Source organism: Anolis sagrei, chromosome 1 (genome assembly GCF_037176765.1).
Source record: "Anolis sagrei isolate rAnoSag1 chromosome 1, rAnoSag1.mat, whole genome shotgun sequence".
Taxonomy (NCBI): Eukaryota; Metazoa; Chordata; class Lepidosauria; order Squamata; family Dactyloidae; genus Anolis; species Anolis sagrei.
Window position 1 is genome coordinate 316,203,719 of NC_090021.1, and position 12,802 is coordinate 316,216,520.

The window sequence follows — 12,802 nt, forward strand, 5'->3', positions numbered from 1 at the left end:
GTAGATGGAACACAAACTTTTTAAAAGCTGTGTTGTTAAAGGCTTTCATGGCCAGAATCACTAAGTTGCTGTGAGTATGGCCATGTTCCAGAAGCATTCTCTTCTGACATTTTACCCACATCTATGGCAGGCATTCACAGAGATTGTGAAGTCTGTTGGAAACTAAGCAAGTGAGGTTTATATAGAATCATAGAGTTGGAAAAGACGTCATGGGCCATCCAACTCCCTGCCAAGAAGCAGGAATATTGCATTCAAAGCACCACTGACAGATGGCCATCCAGCCTCTGTTTGAAAGCTTCCAAAGAAGGAGCCTCCACCACACTCCGGGACAGAGAGTTCCACTGTTGAACGGCTCTCACAGTCAGAAAGTTCTTCCTAATGTTCAGATGGAATCTGCTTTCTTGTAGTTTGAAGCCATTGTTCCACGTCCTAGTCTCCAGGGCAGCAGAAAACAAGCTTGCTCCCTCCTTCCTATGACTTCGTCTCACATATTTATATATGGCTGTCATGTCTCCTCTCAGCCTTCTCTTCTGCAGGCTAAACATGCCAAGCTCTTTAAACTGCTCCTCATAGGGCTTGTTCTCCAGACCCTTTTAGTCACCCTCCTCTGGCCACTTTCCATATATCTATGGAATGTCCAGGGTGGGATTACACAGAGAAGCCATTAAAATCAACAAGCATGTGGAAATTTCCATAGAAAGGAGGAAACCATGAAAATGAACAAAATCTGGCTACCAATATTTAAAAAACTCTAAAACCAGGATGGTAAATAAAGAGCAACACTCAAAACACAGGGTAATTCCAGACAAGAAACAGTCAGAGCCAGCTAACACATCTCAACAAAGTATCCTCCAGTCATCTAGGCTTTGAACCTGCAAGGTTAATGCAATGCTAATCAAGGAGGCCAATTACAATACTCACATGTTCCTCAAACAGAGAAGAATTCTTTCTTCCATCCTGGACATTACACAGATATATAAACCTCTCTTGCCTAGTTTCCAACAGATCTCACAACCTTCCATAGATGTGGGCGAAACGTCAGGAGAGAATGTTTTTGGAATGTGGCCATACAGCCTGGAAAACTCACAGCAACCCAGTTCTTAATAGCTGCTTCTTGTAACAAGGCATTGAATATTTGCCTGTGTCTGTTTATATGCTGTAATCTGCTCTGAGTTCTCTCAGGATAAAGGGCCGAATATAAATAAAGTGTTATTATTATTATTTGAAACACAACAAGATTAGTACACAGCAAACAAGATCACTATGCTAGTTGTTGTATTGGATTATTATTATTATTATTATTATTATTATTATTATTATGTCATTCATAGTGACATTAATGTAGCTATGAATGCAAGGTAGGATCTCATCTAGCATTCTCAGAGTAGTTTAGGAGAAAAGGGGATAACAAACAAGTAGAATCTATATGATATCAAATTAGAAATACATCCCCTTGAACATGGACCTTTAAATAATGGCAATGATAGCTGCAGAGGTATAGCTGTACAACCATCTTCTCTGGTTGTGATTGTTCAAATGAGTGGGATGAAGAAGTGGACTGGCAGTATCATCTTAGTGGGAGATCTGGACTTTCAGCTTCTTTTTTTCGTGGCAGGAGCGACTTGAAAGACTGCAAGTCACTTCTGGTCTGATAGAATTGGCCATCTGCAAGGACGTTGCCCAGGGGATACCCGGATGTTTTTAAAATAATGTTTTATCATTCTGTGGGAGGCTTCCCTCATGTCCCCGAATGGGAAGCTAGAGCTGAGAGGGGAGCTCACCCCTTTCCCTGGATTTGAACCGCAGACCTGTTGGTCAGCAGTCCTGCCGGCACAAGCGTTTAACCCATTGCACCACCGGGAGCTTTCACTTCCAGCTGAATCATAATGATCTTGTGTGAAAGCACCCATGTGTTCTTCCCACAGATCTCTCACAGAGTTATGTCAGCCAGACACTTTTGTTGCTTTTACAGATTCATTGCATCATTATCTGTGTTAATTTTGCAGAAACTCACCTCTTCTCTTTTTTTCGTAATGTCTAACAGCCTGTAAATGACCTCTTTTCAAAAGTACTCATATAGATTTCTTACTTCTTTTTTTTTTTGCCCAAAATAACAAGTGGGCTCTAAGGACTTAATTTACTGTGTAAGGCTAATGATATTGGTCATTCCTGCAGAACTCAACCCTAATTTTCAGCACATTGAAAGCAAAAATTACCTCTTTCTATCAGCCTTGGAGGGGGCTACTTACAGGAAGGATAAGTTGGTGGGATGAAGGGGTGTTTCAGCTTCCTTGTTTCTGCTATTTCTGTGCTGCAAACGTTTTTCCAAGATCTTTTCTTTTTCAGTTGGACTTTTTCCCCATTCCAGAGTCTGGGAGTTTAGTGGTTAAAATATCTTCAGGGAGGATAAGTGTCTTTCTAGAATTAACAGATCATGAAGGGTTTCATCACCCCCTTCCCACTCACTAATTTAATTTTGCCTGCACTTACCATGGCAATACCTTCAAACATTTTGCAGACGAAAGTTGTAGAGCGCATGTGGTCAAGATAGCAATGCTCAGAATATAGTTAAGACAGCAAAAGGTTTTAATGACGAGGGCGAGGCAAGCTAGGAAAGGCTGAAGCAATTTGCTTTTTTCTGAGGCTACAGTGAAAAACAAGACTCTATTTTATTGTTAAAGGCTTTCATGGCTGGAATCACTGGGTTGTTGTGAGTTTTCCAGGGTGTATGTACACCCCCCCCCCCCCCTTGTACGAAGGTCAGTCTATCACCTTGTCTCTCCACGGGTTCTTTATTTCACCGTGAGTTTTTAAATCATTTTATGTACATGCAGCCTGCTCACTGTTATTATGTTTGCTTTTTTTGTATATTGTTTATTGTATTCTTACGTTTTGTACTTTCCTGTGATGTTGTTATTTTGTTGTAACTTGTATTTTATTTTATTGTAATTTGTTGTTTGGGCTTGGCCTCATATAAGCTTCCCCGAGTTCACGTTGGGGGAGATGGTAGTGGGGTATAAATAAAGATGATGATGATGATGATGATGATGATGATGATGATGATGATGATTATTATTATTATTATTATGGCCATGTTCCAGAAGCATTCTCTCCTGATGTTTCGTCTGCATCTATGTCAGGCATTCTCAGAGGTTGTGAGGCTTCTGGAACATGGCCAAACAGCCTGAAAACTCACAACAACCAAGATCTATTGCCTCCTCTCATGCTTCTTTAGCTAGTTAGCTACCTTTCATCTAGCTATCGTTTATCACATTACAGTGTTCCCTCGCTACTTCACAGTTCGCTTTTCATGGACTCACTGTTTTGCGGGTTTTTGGCAATGATGGAGTATGAAAGGGGGTTTCACCCTCCCCCTAGGGAGACACGCAGCCAATCATAAAGAGAGAGAGAGGAGATGCAAAGTAGTATGTAAATCATGGCCTTATAGCCCCTTCCTTATAGCTAGCAAAAAAAAAGTGTGCAGTGCCTTTAAATCTCTTCTCGCTTCGGCCTTACCCTCGGAATATACATACATACATACATATATTCCCTACTTTTGCGGGTGGTCCTGGAACGTAACACTCACTGTGAGGGAACACTGTATATCATATTATCTTGATACATAGTATAATTATATGGATAAAGGACCCAAACTGCTATAAATGTGCAGAGTGGATGCACTTCACAGCAATTTTATTGTGTTTCCATCTTGCAATTGTATTTAGGCTCCTGTAAGTATCTAATTTTGCTGTTTGATAGGAATTTAACCCAACTCCCATTAGTCACCCTTGCCTTTTTGCTTTCCATTTACTGAACAGAAATATCATCACCAAAAACCACTTATCAGTATTTGTAGGGAGAACATGATCTTCTTGCAGTTGTACTTTTGATTTACTAGAACTATAAAAAAAATCACTTATTTTGGTAAGTTTATTGGACAGGCAGACCCATGACCCTCTTCTGTTGTCACAACATTGTATTGTTTTTGTCTTTTTTTAGATATTCATGGTTAGGAAAGATGAGAAAATGGAAAATCTGTTCCTCTCAGTTCATTGCACAACTCAGAAAGAGACTTCAGAGGTCCTGGAGTACAAGATTAAAGAAGAAAAATCATGTAAGTCTATGGACATGTTTGAAACTTATTCTTTAGACAATCTGTTTTTCTGTCCTCATTCTTCCATACATATATATAATATAGAATAGAAGTCATACCATTTTTTTCAGAGCTTGGAAAAGTACTTTTAGGGACTTTGTTGAATTCCTTCAGGGTTTTTTTTTCTGGATTATGGTAACTCTAAGGAGACCCTATCATGGGGTTTTCTTTGCTGAACTTGTTCATAGAGGGGCACCAGCAGCTGTGATTCTCTGAGACTGAGAAAGTGTGACTTGTTAGTATGCTTCCATAGCTGAGTAGGGATCCTTCCAGACAGGCCCTACATCCCAAGATCTGATCCCAGGTTTTCTGCTTTCAACTGGATGATATGAGTTCGCACTGCCAGATAATCTGGGAAAAACAGAAAAATCTGAGATCAGATCCTGGGATATAGGGCCCTAAGACTTCCAACCCTGGTCTGCAGAGTCATAGGATTTTAGCACATTAATCCACTATTCCACTGCAATCAGACTATCATCAGACTATTATTGATACATACTGAATTTAGCACCATCAATATCGCACCTCTCTTCAATTGTGTAATTGCACCAACTCAACAATTCATGTCCCCACCATTGTACTTCTGCATGCCTTTGTAACCCTGTTCTTCCCACACCGTTAAACCCCAGTCTTGAAATATTAGGGCAGTGGTTCTCAGCATGTGGGTCCGCAGGTGTTTTGGCCTTCAACTCCCAGAAATCCTAACAGCTAGTAAACTGGCTGGGATTTCTGGGAGTTGTAGGCCAAAACACCTGGGGACCCACAGGTTGAGAACCTCTGTGTTAGGGCCAAACTTCAACTTGTTTGCTTCATCTTTTTTTTCTTCCCTCCCTTTTTCTCAATTTCATGAGAAGTATTGTAAACAAGAGTGTGGATGGGGAGGGCATTTCCCTCCCAATAAGAATTCTGTCTCCAAAATGAAAATTTCCTTCACTTTTCAAATTTCTAGTTCTGCAGTGAATGTGACACTGAAATGTGAATATCTAGACCTCTTAGGAAAGAGGAAAGCGCAAAAGCTGAGTTGCAGTTAAATATCATAAAACCAAGATGATGGCAACCAGACTGATTGATAACAGGCAAACAGAGGGAGAAAACGTGGAGGCAGTGACACACTTTGTATTTCTAGACACGAAGATAACTGCAGATGCAGACTGCAACCAGGAAATCAGAAGTCGTTTACTTCTTGGGTGGGGATCAATGACCAATCTCAATAAAATAGTTAAGAGTAGAGACATCACACTGTAAAAAAAAAGATCCTCATAGTTAAAGCAATTGCATTCCCTATAGTAACATATGGATGCAAGAGCTGGACCATAAGGAAGGCTGACTGAAGGAGGATAGATGCTTTTGAACTGTGATGTTGGAGGAATATTTTGAGAGTGCCTTGGACCTCAAGAAGATCCAACCAATCAATAATTCAGGAAATAAAGTCCGACTGCTCACTGGAGGGAAGGATGTTGAGGGCAAGGAAGAACTGCTTTGGCCACATGATGAGAAGACAGGATTCCTTGGAGAACATAATGATACTGGAGGAAATGGAGGGATGCCTGCAACAGATGCAGGCAAAATGTCAGGAGAGAATGCTTCTAGAATATGGTCATACAGCCCAAAAAACCTACAACAACCCAAAAGGAAGAGGGGTCGACCAAGGACAAGATGGATGGATGTTATCCTTGAAGTGACTGGCTTGACCTTGAAGAAGCTGGAGGTGGCAACGGCCGACAGTGAGCTCTGGCATGGGCTGGTTCATGAGGTTACGAAGAGTCGGAAACAACTGAACGAATGAACAATAAGACCTCTTAGATTTGTTGTATACTTTCCTTTTTTGGGATATTTCTGAAGTTACTGCAATGCATAAAATTTGGGGATTGAAGGAGAATTTTATGGGGTCCAGAATTCTTATAGGGTCAATGACCTCATTTTCCCCACTTGCATTTATACCCCTGGAATTAATCTTTCTCTCTCAGACCACAATTTAACATATAATCACAGCTAAAATTTGCCTTTGTGTATCTGTTGCCAGGGAACTAATCCGCCTTTAGGGAAGTGTGACATGGAACAGGTAGATGAACTCATGGTTTGCCACTGGGTTCTCTGTGGATAACTGATTCAATATTCTTTTGTGAAAAGAATATGGGACTGGGTAGCCCAGTGTGTGATCCAGCATGACTGTTCTTGTGTACTTGTTTTCTTGATCCCTTTAATGAAGCAATCTAAGTAAGTGAGTGGTTTCTTTTACATTTTGTATCAATTAATACTCTAAATATCCTCAGCCATTCCTCATTGGGCTTGGTGTCCAGACCTTTTGCCATTTTGGTCTCCTTTCTCTGGACACATTCCAGCTTGTAAATATCATTCTTGAATTGTGGGGCCTAGAACTGGACTCGGTATTCCATGTGAAGTTTGATGCAGTCCAGAAATACATTGGGTTTTCTAACTGCCACATCACACTGTTGACTCATGTTCAGCTTGTGGTCTACCAAGACTCCTAGGTCCCTTTCACATAGATGGTTTTCAACCTAAGTGTCAAACATCCTATATCAGTGCATTTTTTTCTTCCTTACAATTTTTCCCTGCTGAAATTCATTTTGCTAGCTTTGTCCCAACTCTCTCAGCATTTGAGCCAGGAAAGTTGTGTGCAATGGTTCTCCAAGCCAACTCGCCTCTACTTCTTTATGTGGGACAAGGCCTCTCTCTTTCTCTTTTGGCTTAATTTTTCAAGGGGGATATATGCCCTTCCTTAACAGCATACAATTTTTCCAACTTCTACTATATAAGCCATTCCTGCACTCACGGTTCTTTCTGATAAGGTTACTAAATAGATTCAAATGCTAATTGTTAACCCGGAGCAGTTGGAATAAAATGGCCTGCGCTCCATGCATTTGAATCTAATTCTCCTTCAATCCCCATGCTGTTTTGACACACAATAGGCCTCTTGCTGATGAAATTTCTCTTGTAGCATATTCTTAGAAGCTTCATCCACAGGAGCAATGAATTGTTCCAAAGAGAGGTCAAATGCTTTTACCCAGGCACACATCCACACACACTTTTCACAGCAGCTATCATTCTGAACTTCACGGCCATTCTCTCTGGAGAAGTGAACTGAAAATAAATGAGGGATGCATTTACCCCCTTTGTTGCGTGTTCTCATTTTCTGATAAGCATCAATGCAAGCCCCAGTGTTTGCTTTGTAGCTACTTCAGAGATTTATTTTTTTAAAAAACTGTATTATTATTTTAAAGGTGAGTGTATTAAAGGTCTTTTGAATATCTGGCATTGTGAGCGCCTTGTGCCTAGAAATATGTAAGAGCTTGGGGAATATTTGTGGGCTTGATGGCATATCATGATTCAGAGAGTGTTAAATTAGCTTGAACAATTGAGGAGTTATGACACTATCTGTAGCAGCATCTATGCATTATTCAGATGGATGCTTAATGAGGGAACTGAAGGGGATAACTAGGCAGAGGTTGACAAAAGGCAGGTTTATTCTTGAACAGACAATTTCCCTTCAGCTTCATTTTGCATTGGTTTGAAACCCTGTGGTAATTTGGTGGTTATCGGTAAATGCACCATTAAGCCCGCAGATAACAGTATGCTTTCAGATCTTTCATTCTGTAACTAAAGATTCAATGAAATGTTGCATAAACTAATTGCATCACAGTGTCAATAATGGATTTGCCCTTAGGGATTATTTGTTATATTTGTATTTCATCCTGCCTCTTAGAAGTTCACTCCTATATTTATTTACTAAATTTGCATATCATATTTCTGCTGAATCATAGAATCATAGAATCATTGAGTTGGAAGAGACCTCTTGGGCCATCCAGTCCAACCCCCTGCCAAGAAGCAGGAAAATTGCATTCAAAGCACCCCTGACAGATGGCCATTCAGCCTTTGTTTAAAAGCCTCCAAAGAAGGAGCCTCCACCACACTCTGGGGCAGAGAGTTCCACTTCCTAATGTTCAGATGGAATCTCCTTTCTTGTAGTTTGAAGCCATTGTTCCACGTCCTAGTTTCCAGGGCAGCAATAAACAAGGCTGCTTCCTCCGCCCTATGACTTCCCCTCACATATTTATACATGGCTATCATGTCTCCTCTCAGCTTTCTCTTCTTCAAGATCAACATGCCCAGCTCTTTAAGCCGCTCCTCATAGGGCTTGTTCTCCAGACCCTTGATCATTTTAGTAGTGAAACATGATAAAGGTAATTACAGGTGTTCTTGAGAATAGTGAAATATGATGCAGGTAATTACAGGTGTTTATGAGAATAGGGTTTTTAAACCAAGGCTCTCTGTAATCTGAGGATTTCACAAGAGGATGCTATGGGTAATTGCGATTAGGGAGAAATAACATTTTTTGAGTTGTGCATATAATAATTTTTATCAGTGGTTCCCTGAGGAAGATGGCATAAGACAGTTTTGGGAGGATAGGAAATAAATGGTCTTTGGTCCCATCCAGTAGTTGCCATCTGCTCGTCTACAATAAACCATATTTAATAATCTTGAGCTGATGTGGGTAGTCAGCCTCTCCCCTCCCAACATCCCCGTTGCCTCGGCATTATAAGAGGGTTTCATGAGACCAGTCACTCTCATTTCCACGTGGGTTAGAGGCAACGGTGTAGTAATGGTGAGGCTGCAGACCATAATTTCTTCTTGCGGACCACCGGTGGTCCATGGACCACAGATTGGGAACCACTGGTCTACACTGACCGTATCATGCAGTTCAAACGGAACACTGAATCTCACAGTTTTAACTATGAGCTCAATAAAGAAGCATTTTATTTTATCTGTTTTGAATCTCTCATGATTGTCTGCAAGTGACAGCAAAGGGTTAAACCCTGCTGTGTGTAGAAGGGTCATGCGGATAATAGAGATCTAAATTTGATCCCATTCAGTTTATAGGCAGATGATGCCACCATAAACATGCAGAATGCATGCTGGAGCCTTGGAGACGCTGCATTCCAGTCATGGTGACTTGTGTTATTTTTAGCTCAAGTAATGTGCCAGTGATAGCTGTGTCAGTTCTCCCTTTTTAGTAACTTTGGCCACAGAGCATTGGAGCAAACTAAGGGTTGTGCCTCTGGTTTCCTTCCTCATTTAGGGTAAGTTGCCCACCTTGCTGTTTCTAATAGCAAGTGGTCATTGCTCTTTCTTGTATAGTTTTCTTGGAGGAATGAACTTTTATGCCTATATGACAGAGCAATGTAGCAGACTTCTTATTTAAGTTGTTTTAAAAAGTTACTATTTTCAGAGTATTCTGTCTATGGAACAAGCATAAAGGACATTAGATTTAGTTTAATCAAACTATTATTTTTTTCAGATGACCTTGGTGTTCTCTAACAAACATCCATTTTAAATTTCCAGAGCGCTGGGACTATTCTAGGACTATCTGCTCATGTAAATAATGAAAGGACAGTAATATTATTTAATCAGGCATATGTTTTTAAAACTGAAAAATATATTTAAAGAACAATATTCCTCATAATGCGCAGGCTCCAACCATGACATTGGAATCAAAATTTTGTCTTGTGGGATGTGTAGATTGAACATGGTCTAGCATTTGTTTTTATATTATTTGCCAACAAGCTGATTTGGATTTCCTGCAACCCTATGAATTACTGTCCTCCAAACACTTCTAACCCATAAAGGTCAATGTGTGTTTAGTCACTATTGGGCCAGTCATATTTTCTCAGTCTAGTCCACCTTACAAGGTTCCTCTAGCACAGCAAGATGACCTTGGTAAGCAATTCAGTGCAGTCCTTGAGGTCATCATATGGGGTTGGAAATGGAGGAATACACAAAAGCAAGATTTTATGTCCACATGGTTTGGAGTCACTGCAAAATTGACAGCCAGTAATGATTTTAAAGATGAAGCAGACATTGCTTGGTGGAAAATAACATTTTTTGCATGCTGGAGGAATGTGTTTCAACCCATGGTGTACAGCTGATGTGTTGTGGAACTCATCTCTTTCAAAGAAGGTTCAAGAAACCAGAGTACAAAGGGACCCGGGAAGTAGACAGGCATGTTTTGGGACTTTCTAGATGGGACCACTTCCACATGTTACTGCTAAAATCAATATAATCACAAACAAGAAGGTCACAAACAAGAAGGTCACTCATTGCTTTCAGTCTCACATCCAGCAGATTTTTCAGGGACAGTTTCAATTAAACCTCTATCATTCCACTTAGAATCATAGAGTTGGAAGAGACCACAACGCCCATCCAGCCCAACTCCTTGTCATGCAGGAAGATACAATCCAATCACTTCTGACAGAAGGAAAGCATTGCTAGAGGGAGCTGCATGTGGGGCAAGAGATTCACCCTGCTGCACTCTCTTTCCTCCCTGGAAGCCAGGCAAAGCTGGACACTATGCCTGGTCTTTAGGATAAGGTAGTAAGTGACATTGCTTCAGCCTCTCCTATTTTGTGCTCTTCCGCATTAAGAACTTTTATCATTTTGACCACTCCCCAATGCTGCTTGGCCAGAGGTATCCTGGTTTTAATCTGTGAAATGTTGGAACACATTATTTGGGATACAGTCAAAGCCACATGGCAGTTTGGTTTCTGGACGATTTCGTAACAGGAAATCAAGGACACTTCAGAAGATGCCTTTCTTTGCAATGTCGGTGCTTGAACACATGTCGCTCCAACCTTTTAAATAATATTTTAAGCCCATTTCAAGACTTTGATGTAGAATTTGTTTGCATGATTAAACCCCTTAATAATAGATGCTAAATTTGTTTGCAAGGTTCTGTGTATCTATAATCAAATTTTGTGAGTTATTTCACATTCAAGAGAGAAGGAACTAGAGGTTTGAAAGTGGGAGAAAATGATGAACCCACGCCTACAAAATATAAATTATGCTGTCGTGTGGGCGCAGGGGACAATTTTAATTTTCTGGGCTGCTTATTTCTGCATTCTGAGAAGAGTTAACTTCTAAATCAAGGTAGAGTAGGGGTTTTCCATACTTCTCTGCAAATGCCATTATTCATAGCAACCCTGCCATGGTTAATTTGAAGCACAATTCAAAGCAGTTATTCAGACAGCCTGCAGGTATAAAGAATTTCCGTCTTAAAGTTTAATCTCTTCGTTTAAGGGAGAACTTCCTGAACAAGCCTGCCTCTGGCAAATGAGCACAATTTCCTTTTTTCTGTTCTGTTTTCTTTGGAACAAAACTCCTTACATTGTTTTGTGGTGCATATCTGGATGCACAATATTAATGAGGAAAGTAAAAGTAATGCCATTCTTCTGAGATGACTGCCCAATCTTACCTAACTTGGTCTCTCATTATCCTCCCATGAATTGTGACCAATACAGGCTGGAGATCACAAGAGGTGTTGTTCAATACACCTGGAAGACTTGGAGAAGCCAGGAAAGAACAAAGATGTACTCTGGTTCTGTGCTGAATTTGATAAGGTTAGGATCGGATTTTAGAGTTTGAAGGGCCATTGGGTTCAATCCTTGCTTAGTGCAGGATCTCCAGGTAAAGCACACCTAGCAAGTAGCTGTTTGTACAGCTCTTTGTGAATATGTCCAGAAAAGGAGACCTCTCCACTTCTCTGGCCATTTGGAGCCATTGAAAAACCGATCTTACTGTCAAGAAATTTCTTATAATACTCAGTTGAAATCTACCCTCCTGTAGAATCATTGAGTTGGAAGAGACCTTGTGGGCCATCCAGGCCAACCCCCTGCCAAGAAGCAGGAAAATTGTATTCAAAGCGCTCCCGACAGATGGCCATCCAGCCTCTGTTTAAAAGCCTCCAAATAAGTAGTCTCTTCCACACTCCAGGGCAGAGGGTTCCACTGCTGAACAGCTCTAACAGTTCGGAAGTTCTTCCTAATGTTCAGGTGGAATCTCCTTTCTTGTAGTTTGAAGCCACCTCCTAGTCTGCAAGACAGCAGAAAACAATCTTGTTCCCTCCTCCCTATTCCTCTCACATATTTATACATGGCCATCATGTCTCCTCTCAGCCTTCTCTTTGGCAGGCTAAACTTGCACAGCTTTTTAAGCCGCTCCACATAAGACTTGTTCTCCAGACCCTTGATCATTTTAGTCACCCTCTTCTGGACACATTCCAGCTTCTCAACATCTCCCTTAAATTGCAGTGCCCAGAATTGGACACAGTATTCCAGGTGTGGTCTGACCAAGGCAGAATAGAGGGGTAGCATTACTTCCTTGGTACCCCTCTATCCTGCCTTGTTACTTCAAATCACATGACATGATACTATTGCAGGCATGGGCAAATGTGGGCCCTCCAGGTGTTTTGGACTTCAACTCCCACCATTCCTAAAAGCCTCAGGCCCTTTCCTTTTCCGCCTCAGCCGCTTAAAATAATAATTACAAATTTAACTAATCTGTTCTAATTTGCCTGATTAACTCTTTTTTGACAATTGCTGACAACCCACCTGTGACCTGTATCATTTGCTGAACTGCCATTTGTGCTATGGTAGAAATACTATCATTGCAATATCATGTGTCCAGGACCACCCTATCTAATCTAACAAACAATCTATCTAATTCTGTGTGGGTCACATAGATGAGAATTACCATGTATATATTATATATTTCTCATCACACTTTGTCACCTCATCACATTGAGAAGGGAAAGCATTGTCTACTTAATTCTGAAGTTCTGTAAAATATTGCTGCCTA

General features: G+C 40.7%; 1 protein-coding gene across 2 annotated transcripts in view; it reads left to right on the plus strand.

Moving 5' to 3' along the window:
• RIN3 (Ras and Rab interactor 3) overlaps positions 1-12,802 on the plus strand; it is a 95,820-nt gene that overhangs the window by 32,366 nt on the left and 50,652 nt on the right. For both annotated transcript variants that reach the window (XM_060756547.2, XM_060756540.2), the window contains exon 3: positions 4,000-4,114. In XM_060756547.2, the coding sequence (XP_060612530.2) occupies positions 4,000-4,114 (115 nt within the window). The remainder of the gene's footprint in view (positions 1-3,999; positions 4,115-12,802) is intronic.